Here is a 13,848-nt window from a genome sequence, read left to right on the forward strand (position 1 = left end):
GTCTGTTATTATTAATCCTATAATTTGCTTGAATTGAATTGTTTTATTGCTCATTGAGATCGAAGTCCCTGAATCGTGTGATCTACGCTACGAGCTTTGTTTTATATGAATTAATTTTCAGTAATCTTAGTAGTACAGACACAGAAAATATTGTTTTTTCCTGATCAGAAGATTAATATTTCTTGGAGTTTGTAAGAAGGGTATTTTTATTGAATTTGATAAGGAAGTCTAGCTTCCAGTTCGCTGGACGAACAGATTGTCTAGAGTAACTTAAATTAATTCTAGTAAAGGTTACCTTTAAATGATTAAATATTCCCTCTTTGGGTAATTTAATATTTGTAAGCAATAAGCACGTTATATTCATAGACTCATGAATATTCACTTCATTTGAGTTAATTATTCCCCAGAAAGTGATTGTTGCTACATTATAATGGTGGAGTTTAATTTGGGCAGCGTTCAAACTTTGTTTTTGTGAGCAATATTCATTTTCATTTTCATGAGCATTTTTGGATGTTAATATTATGTATGCGCATTTTTGAATTGTGAGTTAAGTCGCGCTTCGAGCGAACTCATTTGGCACAAAGGCAACTGTTCAGCACACAGTAACAGTTTCTAAAAATACCTATAGTCACTGTTATTTAATAAAAGTAAACTGCAGTAAATGTAAAGGTCGAGAGAAGACCAACATTTTCAATGAGTAATTAAAAGATGAAGAATCTTTTATTAATTGTAATATGTAAATCTGAACCTGAGCGATGTTCCTCTGATTCAGTTAAAAAGGCCTTGCTTGGTAAATATCGTTACTGAATTCGTGGTGAGCCACAGTGATATTCAAAATTTAAACGATAAAAACTCCTGGTCTAAATTGGCTTAGCTACCCGATTTTAAACCTAAAACATTTAAATCATAAGTGCTGTTTTGTTAAATGTTTATGGGAGGTAAAACAGATGGACAAAATCTGTTATTAACAGTCTTGTGTTGGTTAGAGAAAAGCTCCGGCCTCACGCGCTGTTTAATTTAGCACCTCAAGGGTCATAAAACCTTTGTCTGTTTGTGAGTTGCGATTTTGATGCAGAGAATCAGCGCTGATGAGCACACAGAGATTAGATCATAGTGTAACTGACTGTCATTCCGCTATCTAAACACCAGAGGGAATTTTAGACGTTTCAAGTTGCCCTGTCTTCTGATTCCAGGTTGCATGAGTGCCATCTCGTGGCCGTTTCAGATAAGGCTCTCGAATTACTAACCTCTATTCTCTCTCTGTGATTTATTGAATTAGCTGTCTAAATTCTCAATAATTATTTGCATTAACAGCTTTGCTCGTGCGAATATTATTTCAGCATTAGACAATTTTTGCCTGTTTTTGTTCACATTTACTTTGAATTTGGTTCAAACATGATTTGAATTAGAATTTAATGTTTAATAGTGCAAATTAAGTGTCTCAGCCCAACCACTGATTAACCCATTTAGAAGGAAGTAAACCATCTAGTGGCAGTAACCTGTTAAGTCAGTTCACAGCTTGCATCTCTCTGATCTCTTTCTTTTCGGTTCTGTTTTGAATTGCTTCATCTACTTTTACCCTTTCTGATTAATTTCATAATTATTAATGATACATTACTGTTTATCGTTGGGTATTATAGGGCATTTTTTCCGATTTTCCTATTAATTCTTCTCAACCTGCTTATTTCAATTTTGATTTAAACCAGTTTTGAAATTTTTAATTTGAATTAAGTTTTTCTGCTCACCAGGTTAAGCCACAGAGAGTGAATACGCCCCTTTGTGGTGAAAACCAGCTTCTTCTTCTCCCGTGCTCATTCCTGTCTTTTGTTATTTATTTTGTTATTATTATTATTATTATTATTTTTTTTTTTTTTTTTTTTTTTTTTTTTTTTAGTTTTGTTTAACTTTTTTATTTATTTTATTCTATATAGCCCTTTTTGTTGTTTATCTTTCTTCTCTCTTTTTGCTTAGATTATTTTGATAATTACCATCATTATCATAAGCTTTTGTTTTTGTTTTATCATCATTAGGTAAAGCTGTTACCTCTCATTTCTACATATATATTTACTCAGTTGATGATTAAACAAACCAAACCTTATTCACTTTAAGTTTCCTTTGTTCATCCTTTGTGTATTTGATTTGTAGAACTCCTTTGGTGATAGGACAGTCATCTCAGGTTTCCAGTGAGCAAGGGGGCCAACCGGCGTTGCCAACACTGGCCGTGAGTGAAACTCGGTCCCTCTTATCTCTGTTCGTTTGCGCCACGCAGTGGAAGACATCAGCAATTTGGCACTCCAACGGTGATCAATCAGTCCAGCTGACACACGACGCAATCTCTGGGACCAGTACCTAAACCGGGGGCTAAATCGGGGCCCACTTTCTTTTCTAAAGAGAGGGTTCTGGGGAACAGCCCAATTTTGTAGTGCTGTCTGGCGGTTGACATCTTGGTGTTGCCGGTTGTGTTAAAAGTCACAAGCTGTTTGAGAGGGCGCAACGTCAGAGTAACGGAGGGCCAGGGACACTGCGGTTGAGTGTTCGGGAGCGCCAGGGAGGCTGACCGTGCCGCTGGATTCCACCAGGTGAACCAAAAGTGATAAAACCTATCCACTTATTATAAGGCGCAGAATATTAGATATTCCCCCTGATATTTATGTTAAGTGTTTGGTCCATTTTCCTCTGTAAGCCACACCCTTCTCCTAGGTCTCTTACTCCCCTAGCCGCACGTGCTGTAGGCCCCTAGCAGAAACTCTTGTGAAAAGCAGCAGGCTTAGTTTTTTTTATTCTCTACCTAACACTTCTAGCATTCTTATTCATTCCATTTCATTGCAGACCAATTTATTTGGTGTTTTGTTTTCACGGTGCTCTTTCCTATCTTCACCTTTTTGCATGCTGTTGTGATTCTGTTTCTTGCAGTTCACCGAGAGACCCCAAGGAGAGCTAAGTAGTAGAGCGACAACCGAGCAGCCAGTGTCACCAGGTGACCCACGAGGCTATCCCCTGTCAAGTCTCTATTTTGGGCCGACCCTAATTGGACCCGCCTCCCTGTCTAACTGTCTGCATCAGTTAGCCAAAATTCTTATAGACGGCATAGCCGTACGATAGCTCGTTAACCAGAGAACGAACTTGCATTGGCCTCTTTGTGTGTGTGTGTTGTGCTTCTCTTGTCCGCAGTGAGCCCGCAGTCCCTTGGGATCAGCTAGCGACATGGCTGGAGACGATGACGACCTCCTTCCTGCCAAAGTACACCAGTGACCTGCAGCACTTGAGCCAGGGACAACTGGATACTGAGATGGACCAGCTGATGGCGAACGATCCGACGCAGAGTTACACCCACAAAGAACTTGCCAGGATCACAGGGACCCTAGCTCACCTCCTCATCGCCCAGGCAAGGATCAGCGAAAGGAGCAACCACGACTTGGAGCAGGAAGCCGCGGCTCTGAGACTTCGAGTGGAGGAAGCCCTACAGCATCAGGCCCACACCCAGAGTCGTCTAGATAAGCTACTTCTCGAGACCCAAGACCAGCACGAGAAAGAGAACGCTACAGATCCAGAACTACAGAAAGAAGTGGAAAGACTTCAAAATGCCCTGGAGAATCTTCGTTTGGACACAGACCAAAGAGAACATTTGGAGAGAGAAACCCGAGAGAGACTCGAGGCAAAGCTCCGACAAGGTGACGCTCTCCTTGAAAGGGCTGAAATCGAACTGAAAGAAAGAGATGCTAAAGTGAAGGCCTATGAAAATCACCTGGAAATGGCCCGAGCTGAAATCCACGACCTTACACAGCGTAAAGACTCTCTAATAGATGAACTTGACATGGTTCACAGAGAACTGAAACATTCACACAGAGCCTGCAACGTGAACAGAAAGAGGAAACACACTCCACAGAGTTTCCCCTGGCCAGTGAACCCCAGCGTGTCAGCCAAGAACTTCGAGCTGGAAAAGGGGGTGAAAGCCTGCTTTTCAAAACGTCACCAGCCAGCCTCCACGAACCCCTGTCAGCAGTGGGGGAAGGAAAACTCTTCCAGAAAGTCTGGGTCACCAGCCACGGACACATAACTCCAAAAGAACTGGACAAGCTGGCTAGAAACATCCCTACGTTCAACCCAGATCCTGCAGGAGCCCATGACATTCACGCTTATTTACAAGATATAGACTTTCACTTGCAAACTGTCACCAACGTAACCACTTGGGACAAATTGTACCTGCTCAGAATTACGTCCAGTCGTGAGGTACGCAGTTTCTTAGACCGTCAACCAGAGACTGTCAAAATGGACTACCAGCAACTGCGAAAAGCTTTGGTGCGTGAATTCTCTGATCCAGAATCAGACCAAGGGCTAGTAACCGCAATGGACCTCAAGCAAGGTCGACTTGAAACCCCACCAAATTTCTACAACCGACTGCGACGTGCCTACTTCGGAGCAAGGAATGAACCAGGCATGGAGGAAGACGTCAACTTTCGAACTTTGTTTCTGCGAAACCTCCATCCTACTGTCAGCCACCATTTGGGAGTGTTAGCGTGCCCGCGTAGCATGTCAACGCAACAGTTACGTGATTTAGCACATAAGGCCTACACCAAACAAAAGACTGTGTCAGAAAAGACTGTAAAACACCCAATTATTTGCTCTGTCTCTGAGTCCCATTCAGAGTTGACCCTAGAGGGTGCCCAACAGCACCCCAGTTATACACCCATCAACCGAGAGTCAAGACCGTTCCAAGCCAGCAGAGGGCAGCGCGGTCGCGGTGGTGGTGCCCGTCCGAAGCACCAGAACGACCGCTCTGGAATATCCTGGGACCGGCCTCGCCCCTCCCATAACCAAAAGGGGGGGGCCACCTGGGAAGCCGGCCGGCGACCCAGAACTAGCCAACCTCCAGCCTCCAGAACACCAAGCCCAGGGAGGCGGGAGGGGGAACACTCTCGACGTGATACTTGGAAACTCAAGGCTGAGCCCACATCTAAAAAGGAAAGTGCAGCCACATCCGAAGCTGCAGAACTTCTGAGAATACTGAGAGAGTTCCTTCAACAGAAACCTCACAAGGAGGACAAGAAGGATAAACCAGACACCGCATGACTAAACCTTATGCCTGAAACCAGCACTACTCCCAACGTCTCCACAACTGAACCAAGCACACAGAACACTGTTTGTCAACCACGAACTATTGAACCAGCTGTTGCCTCATCAAACAATAGCAACACCCACTCAGTCCAGCTGACGTCTGCACCTCCTGACCAAGAAAGCATCATCCCACACACTGAGGTGCCAGAAAGTGCTGTTTTGGTTATCTGTACCCACAACGAAACACACAAAACATACCCTAACTGCTTATCGATCAACACACAAGCCCCAACACCAAAACTCCTGGGGAACCTGATCGAGAAGGGAGTGGCTCGGAAACTCTACCTAACCATCACTTTAGAAAAGGAAATGAGACTCGAAGCCCTTGTGGACACAGGCTCAGACCTCACGTTGATTTCGGCTCAAGTATTTGATAAGCTCAAATTTGAAGCTCAGAGACAGAATCGAACTCTAAATTTTCACACTTGCAAGCTGAATGTGCAGTCATACAGCCAAAATGACATCCAGCTCAGAAATGTAGCTCCCATCCACCTGACGATCGGACCTATGAGCCTAGTACATCCTATTTATGTCTCACCAATGAACAATTATTCATTTCTCATCGGGAAAGACCTGCTTGATCGCTTTGAGCCTTTACTAGATTTCAAACAGCTGAAAGTCTGGGCTCAAGTGCGAGAACCTCTTCCCCTCCAACCACACAGGTCGCCGGTGCCAGACGGTCAGGTCACAGAGGTCACGAGAATTCCCACAGAGCCAGACTGTCGGGTCACAGAGGTCACGGGAACCCCAGCAGCCAGCCATAGGTATCCAGCCTCAACAACAAACCAAGGCTCAAGTTCGATCCTCTGTACCTTCAAGGCCACTAAAGACTCTGATACCTACTGCCCCAAGGTCAAAACCGAACTGCAGCTGCATGATATAACAACAACGGACAGTATTCTGGCCATATGGGCAGACAACTCAGCCATTAGTCTGTCACTATACAATGCAATCACTGAGAAGACACCTGACCTCCCTTATGCCAGCAAGCGCACTCGTTTCCCTTTGAACTCACACCCATCCTCAATGGTGTCTGCTAGAGGAATCTGCGCTTTGCATGTGAAATGGAATTACCGGTGCCTGACTCATTATTTCCTGGTCTTTCCGGACCTGCCCCACGATGTTTACATTGGAGCAGATCTCTTGATTCGCCTCAAGGCTCATGTGGACATTTTTAATGAAGTTGTATGGGCCCCATTGACTTTGCAGCCACACGTTTCCATCAACCATGACAACCTCATATCAGGGCAGACCATCCCAGAAGTCTGCACTTTAGTCAACGAACAGGAAACGGTGGTACCAGCTTACACCAAAGGGGTCGCTATTCGGCTCAACATGCGATGGGGTCAAACCTTAAACCACACGCTGGGTTTCTTCCAACCCTCACCTGAATGTGTGGAACTCGGACTCACACTGGAAGCCACACCCCTCACTGAAGTGTCATCTCGTGTAGTCTACATCCTGTTCAACAACTGCACGGCAACTGACATCAACATTCCCAAGGCCTACCGGCTGGGATGGCTAGTAAGCCATGACTTTCATGATTTTGAACTTGTACTACCTGTCATTGGTCCCTTTCCACCCGCACTGATACCCGAAGGGAGTACAGACAGTACATTGTTCACTGCACCCTTCAAACTCATTGCCATCACATCTGTTATGTCGGTGCCTAAAGACCAAGTGTGCAGAACGGAGCTGACCGAGGATGAACACCTCACAATATACACAGTCTCCCACAAGAACGTCGGTGAGGCTCATGAACCTACTACACCTCTCAATGCCAACCCGACTGATGACACACCGATGGAGGAGCCTTACCCAGGTTTTGAATCTCAAGTGCAGCAAATTCTACAAGACGCTAATGCACTCCAAAGCGATACGGATCGTCAAGGACTCAGACAAGTTCTGTATAAGTTCAAAGAATCCTTTGCCAAAGACTCTCTAGACTGTGGTCTCACCAACCTCCACACGGTGCGCATCCCTACGCACCCTGATGCTCCTCCCACTTTTGTCAGACAGTACAAGATTCCCATCGCCTCACACGAACCAGTGCAGGAGATCATCGAATCTATGCTTGAAAAGGGGGTCATCCGTCCATGCAACAGCACCTACTCAGCCCCCATCTGGCCCGTCCTCAAACCTAATGGCAAATGGCGACCAACCATTGACTACAGGAAACTGAATCAACAGGTGCCGCTGTCACGATGGCCCATGACCCAGCTAGAACAAGAACTACCCCGAATCAGAGGAGCCACAATCTTCTCTACACTTGATGTGGCCTCTGGATTCTGGACCATTCCGGTGCACCCGGAAGACCAACACAAGTTGGCATTCACATTTGGCAACAGACAGTTCACCTTCAACAGGTGTCCATTCGGCTACGCCAACTCACCAGCTGAATTCAACATCTTTCTGAACAAAGCCTGCCCAGACGCTAGAATGAGAGGCAACCTGATCTATGTAGACGATGTTCTCATGAAGAGCACAACGGTGGCCGACCACCTGAAAGAAATAGACTATGTTTTGAACCAACTATCCACCGCCGGAGCCAAGATCGCCCTCCACAAAGGACAGTGGTGCCGAACTAAGGTCAACTACGTGGGCCTGCTCATCGGATCCCAAGGCATTGAACCTCAGTCAAACCGCATTCATGCCATTCAAAACATCAAGCCTCCCACCAACGTCTCGGAGCTGCGGAGTTTACTAGGGGTATGCAATTACTCTCGACAGTTCATCGAAAACTACTCAGACATTGCCAGACCTCTGACAGCTCTGCTAAAAAAGGACTGCCCTTTCGTCTGGTCCGAGGCTCAAGAACACGCCATGAAAGAACTAAAAAGACATTTATGCACAGCTCTGTGTCTTGCTTACCCCGATCCACAAAAGGAATTCTACCTGGAAGCTGGGTTTTCCAACCAATGTCTCAGTGCTGGCCTGTACCAACGGCATGACCAAGACAAGAAAGTAGTTGCCTATACCAGCAAGACACTGCTTCCACCAGAGTGTAAGTTCTCAGACTGTGAAAAAGCTCTGCTCTGCACTGTATGGGCCATTCAGCGATTCTCCAATTACATTGGGGCACAGAAAGTTATCATGGAGACTTGCCACCAGCCAGTAATGTTCCTCAACAGCCAGCGAATCCGAGATGGCGTGGTCACCAATTCACGCATAGCCACATGGTTAATGGCTCTCCAAGGACGCAATGTTGAGGCACGGTATGCACAGAATCACAAGTCTGCACTGGGCAATGGCCTGGCCGCATGCCAAAACTGTTCTGATAACATATCTGCAGAAGAAATGGGCGTGCAAGAACCCCAACAGCAACAACCGACCTGTCACAGGTACTTCGAAGAGAATGCGTGTCAGGGCATGCTCACAGCCTACGTCGATGGATGCTCCTACAACCACGATGGCATCCTTAAGGCAGGTGCAGGAGTGCTGTGGGTCAACGACCAGCCGTGCTCCCCACAACACTTCAAGTTAGGTCCCCAGTCATCACAATATGCAGAAATAGCAGCCATTCTCATAACTCTGCAGATCGCATCAGCCCATGACATCAGAGAAATCCTCATCTGTACAGACTCTAACTATGCCAGACTCAGTTTTGTGTGCCACCTTACCGGCTGGAAACAGAATGGTTTCAAAACGGCAAACAACAAGCCAGTCAAACACCAACACCTGTTCCAAGAATGTGATAACATCACCGAAATGCACAATATGACTGTGTACTGGAAGAAGGTAAAAGGACACTCTAAGCTACCAGGGCTGGACAAAGACTTCAATGATAAAACCGATGCCCTCGCCAAAACAGGCGCACTACACGGGGAGGTGTGGTCACCCCCAGAACCCACACCCAGCCCCGATGTTGCAGTGTTAACCCGCAGCAAACGACCTTCACCTGTGGCAATGCCCGCCTCACAGTCGCTATCGCTAACTCCGCAGATCTCCAACAACGACATTGCGGATATGCAAGCCTCTGACACTGCCATAAAGACAATTCTTAACCACCTCTCTGACCCCTCCAACCACCCTATCACTGAAGCTGAGCTCAATGATGACTCGTGCCTCCGACACCTGTATAACACCAGACACATGCTACGTGTACAAGACGACATTCTGTGGTTTGCACCTGATGACAGCACATCGCCACGGCTCGTGGTGCCACGATGCCAAAAGGGGGTAATGCTAATGTACGCCCATGACACACCATGTGCTGGACACCACGGTGCCAGAGCCACGTATGACACACTGAGACAGGTGGCATTTTGGCCCGGCATGCAACAAGATGTGGCAGAGTACGTCAGAGAATGTCTTGTGTGCTGCCAGTTCACACCAGCAAACCCAAACCACAGAGCCCCACTGCAACGCAGAGGGATCACGTTCCCGTGGTCAGACCTCCAAATCGACTGGGTAGGGCCCCTGCCCAGATCAACAAGAGGCAACAAGTACTTCCTCACGGTGGTGTGCCAGTTTACCAAGTGGGTAGAGTGTCTGCCAGCACCCAATGACACTGCCCAAACCACTGCATACCTCCTGATGAACCATATCTTCTCCCGGTTCGGATTGCCACTGAGAGTCAACTCAGACAGAGGTACCCACTTCACAGCCGAGATCATGCAACAGATCTGGAAAAGCCTAGGGGTACAAGCTAAACTACACATCAGCCACCATCCAATTGCATCCGGCCAGGTAGAGAGATCAAACCGAGCGGTGGTCGCCATGCTGAAAAAGTATGTGTCTGCTAATCAGAAAGACTGGGATGTGAAACTACCCCTTGTGTTGATGGCCATCAGAGCCACCCCACAGGAATCAACACGGGTGTCCCCTTTTGAACTCATGACTGGAAGGCAGATGACCCTGCCACTACACTTGCTGTATCAACCAGGAGACTCCAACCTTGTCACTGCTTACACCACATTCCAGTACCTTGACGAGCTCCATAGACACTTGAAAACAACGTTTGCTTTTGCCCAGCAACACCTGCAAAAAAGCGCTGAAGGCCAGAAAGCATACTATGACCGGAAAGCGTCACACCAGGAACTGAATGTGGGCGACAGGGTCTTGTATTACCGCTTCACCCCGCCAACTCAGACAGGCCCCCAGCGGCTGTCAAAGAAATTCCTGCCACACTGGACGGGACCTTATGAGATTATGAACAAACTCTCCCCAGTTGCGTACCAAATCCAGCTAAGCCGGGGATCGAGAGAACCAGTTCTCAAATGGGTCCACCGTAACCAGATTAAGAGACATGTGGCTACTAGCAGAGAAAGACAGGGAGGGGCCAATGCAAGCTAAACACCAACCGCCGCCATCAAAGCGAAAAGACTGTCCCATCCAACCCGGGACAAACCTCACTGACCTGTTCCCTCTCTCTCTTTTCCCTCCCCATCTCTCTCTCTCTCTCTGGCCTGTAACAGGATGCTGCTGTGGATTCTCATCCTGTGCCTCCAGTCAACCAGAGGCCAGCCATCATCAGACATTATCACACCGGGTCCTGCCTCGGGCATTGTATTGAGAGAGCAACCAGGACTCCTGATCACGAATTGTCGGACGTACACCCAGAAAGTATACGTTCGACTCGACCCCCGCAACGTCTACAGAGCACACTACCCCCGCGCAGTAGCCCAGTACAGCTGGGCCGGTGCCCGTTGGACAGAGGATTCCCTCCAGCACGCCGAGGCCGATGTCAAGCACATGCTCAACCAACTTGAGAAGATGACTGTTACCCAGGCGGAACTAGGTGGACACAACCGCCGGCCCAAACGTTTCCTGGGAGCGCTGCTCGGAGCCGCCGCTGCTGTTGGAACTCTGTTCAACATTGGTATGTCCAGTGTCAATGCAGTAAATATAGCCACTGTGAGACGGCATGTGGCTGAAATTCAGACTTAACTTCCACAGCTAAAAGAGCAACTCACTACACAGAGTGAATCCTTGCAAACCATTGGAAAGACTTTGAAAGGAACGGTGGTCATTCTCAACACCCACAGCGTGCTTTTGAACCAGACCATGAACTCCATGAAACAGCTGTTCACTGTGTTCCAGAATGACTTTGCCCAAACGCAGCTGGTCACAGCATTAATGACTGACATGCTACGAGAAGTGAGTTCTTCCATCGACAGTCTAGCCATGGGAAGAATTCCACCATACCTGATACCCCTAAGCTTGGTGCAAAATGTGCTGGCTTCCGCCATCACCACACCCACTGATCCCATGCAAATCCACCTTGCCTACTCTCTAGGTAGTGCTATTCCCCTTTACGTGGATCCTGAGCAGAAGGAGATGAGTTTCCTCCTGAACTTACCCATCATAGAGTCAAGCCGAATCTACAGACTCAAAGTAGTACGTACCGCTACACTGACCTACGACCAGCATGACACAGCCACCCGTGTCAATCTGCTCGACCAGAGCATGTGGATTCAAGTCCCACGAGGGGCCATCCTCCACCTCGACGATCTGGCCTTATACCATCCTCCGAGTGAAGAGTACCAATCAGAACTAGAAATCCCATCCTTCTTCAAGAACTACAACTTCACCCTAGGTCCGGAGTTGGAACTGTGGATTGAAAAAGGCGGGCCTCAGCTCATTGACATTGCTCCCGTCGACACAGCCCTCCAAGCCTTGTCTCGATTGCCCATCCTGAACACCTCACCTGTTGTCCAAGCCTGGACTGCAGCTGACACAGCACTGTGTATCTCCATGGTCGTCGGCCACACCCTGACCCTTGGCGTGGCCTTAGTCCTATACAGGAAACTCAACGAGATGCGAATCTCTGCAGCTAAATTCAAGACAACTAGGATTGGAGGTCTCCGATGGAAACCCCGAAGGGAAGGTACCACACCAGAGACGGATAAGGACCTCATCGAGTTGAGTCCTCAGCCCTAACAAACACCTGCTACCCGACTGTCAGGATTCACCTGCCATCCGACCATGGTGGTGGGTGTTGTCCGATAATGACCACAGGGCATCATCCGACCACAAAGGGGGAATGTAACACCAATGAGCGGATGGTATTCAACCATCTGTTCCATGTTAATGAATCCTGACCCTTTTGAGAACTTCTACACTCAAAGACCAGAACGTGAGTTAAAGAAAAAACAAGGACTTTCGTTTTACAACCCTCTTACAACATAACTCACCACCCTGGGCGCCACCATGACAGCAACGTCCTGGCGGGGATGAGAGTTATAACACCTTGGAGACTATCCAGAGATGCGATATCGAACTTCAAAAGGGACGACAAACACCCCCCCTTTCTTGATCGCACATTCCAGTGAAACAGACGCACACACATTCATGAGACGCACACACACTCAAAAAACAGGCACAAGCATTTTTGGCTGGCCCATGGACCTTATTTTACTTAAACTACCTCTAAATGTATTTTAATGTCTCCATTTTTGTGCTCAAATGTATGTATGCGGCATAGTGGAATATATGAATGTTACTGTGTGTTTAATGCAAACTTTAGATGCATTTAGTTAATAATAAGTCTGTATCTTTGGATACGGGACTGGTAAAAGCCTAGTTCTTGGGGTCTGGATAATCGTAAAAACACGACTTTAACGAATCTTGATAGTAAATTACAAAAAGATGCATTGTTTCAGAGGAACGATCTTGCTTAAGGAAAATGTGTAACTTTGACATCGCCATAAATTAGACCAGTGGGCGGAGATCAGCAAACAAAGAAGATTTTTCCCGCCTTAGTTTGTTTACACTTCATTGGCTCATACAAAAAAATAGGTGTAAACCTAGATTTGCGTAAAAGCTCAGGGAAACCTGTATTCGGGGCATTCCGCCAGAGAGAAAAGAGGATTCCCAGCTTTGCAACCGGACGTCAAGAAGTCCTCCGTTTATTCTTCTTTACTTTTCGTTTCATTCTAGTTTTTCTTTATTGTCTGCTGATATTTGACTTCGTTCAATTGCCTTCACGAGCCAAACGAATTCAAGTCTAGTCATCTTTTGGCAAAGTTTACCTTCGCGTTAACCATCGAGCTTGCGCATCATCTGCTCTGGAAAGAACCACGCTGAGGCCGCACAGACCGGACAATTTGAGCGCAGCTACGCACAAGAGCCAAATCAAAGCAAGTACTTTCTTATATCGCAACTAAAATTGCTGTTTAAGGTTGTCTAGGCTATTCCATGTTTGTGAAATCATTCAATGACTTGGGGTCTCTTGCAAAGTTAACTGTTTGAAATTGCCACGCTGATATTGCTTTCACTTTCACTTTCTCTCCCTCTCTCTCTCTCTCTCTCTTTATCTCTCTCTCTCATTTATCTCATTATTATTCTTGTTCATTTACCTTGTTTAAATTGTATTTTCGTTTTGCTATATACTTATATTTACTCCGTGTGAATTGTAGTTATGTACTCTTTAGTCTGTTTTATTAAATCCTATAATTTGCTTGAATTGAATTGTTTTATTGCTCATTGAGATCGAAGTCCCTGAATCGTGTGATCTACGCTACGAGCTTTGTTTTATATGAATTAATTTCAGTAATCTTAGTAGTCCAGACACAGAAAATATTGTTTTTTCCTGATCAGAAGATTAATATTTCTTGGAGTTTGTAAGAAGGGTATTTTTATTGAATTTTGATAAGGAAGTCTAGCTTCCAGTTCGCTGGACGAACAGATTGTCTAGATTAACTTAAATTAATTCTAGTAAAGGTTACCTTTAAATGATTAAATATTCCCTCTTTGGGTAATTTAATATTTGTAAGCAATAAGCACGTTATA

At 46.3% G+C, this 13,848-nt stretch overlaps 2 protein-coding genes across 2 annotated transcripts in view; one reads left to right on the forward strand and one right to left on the reverse strand.

Moving 5' to 3' along the window:
• The window catches only part of LOC113062565 (serine/threonine-protein phosphatase 6 regulatory ankyrin repeat subunit A-like), a 215,327-nt gene that overhangs the window by 17,708 nt on the left and 183,771 nt on the right, over positions 1-13,848 (reverse strand). The window lies entirely within an intron of this gene.
• Positions 2,541-4,057, forward strand: LOC113061956 (uncharacterized). The gene has a single exon (XM_026231464.1). The coding sequence runs from the start codon at positions 3,218-3,220 to the stop codon at positions 4,055-4,057; it is 840 nt and encodes a 279-aa protein (XP_026087249.1). The 5' UTR covers positions 2,541-3,217.

The sequence above is a fragment of the Carassius auratus genome, chromosome 44 (assembly GCF_003368295.1).
Source record: "Carassius auratus strain Wakin chromosome 44, ASM336829v1, whole genome shotgun sequence".
In the NCBI taxonomy this organism is placed as follows: Eukaryota; Metazoa; Chordata; class Actinopteri; order Cypriniformes; family Cyprinidae; genus Carassius; species Carassius auratus.

Bases quoted from the DNA above. Each gene is read 5' to 3' on its own strand.
- LOC113061956 (XM_026231464.1), top strand. From the start codon at position 3,218: ATGACGACCTCCTTCCTGCCAAAGTACACCAGTGACCTGCAGCACTTG.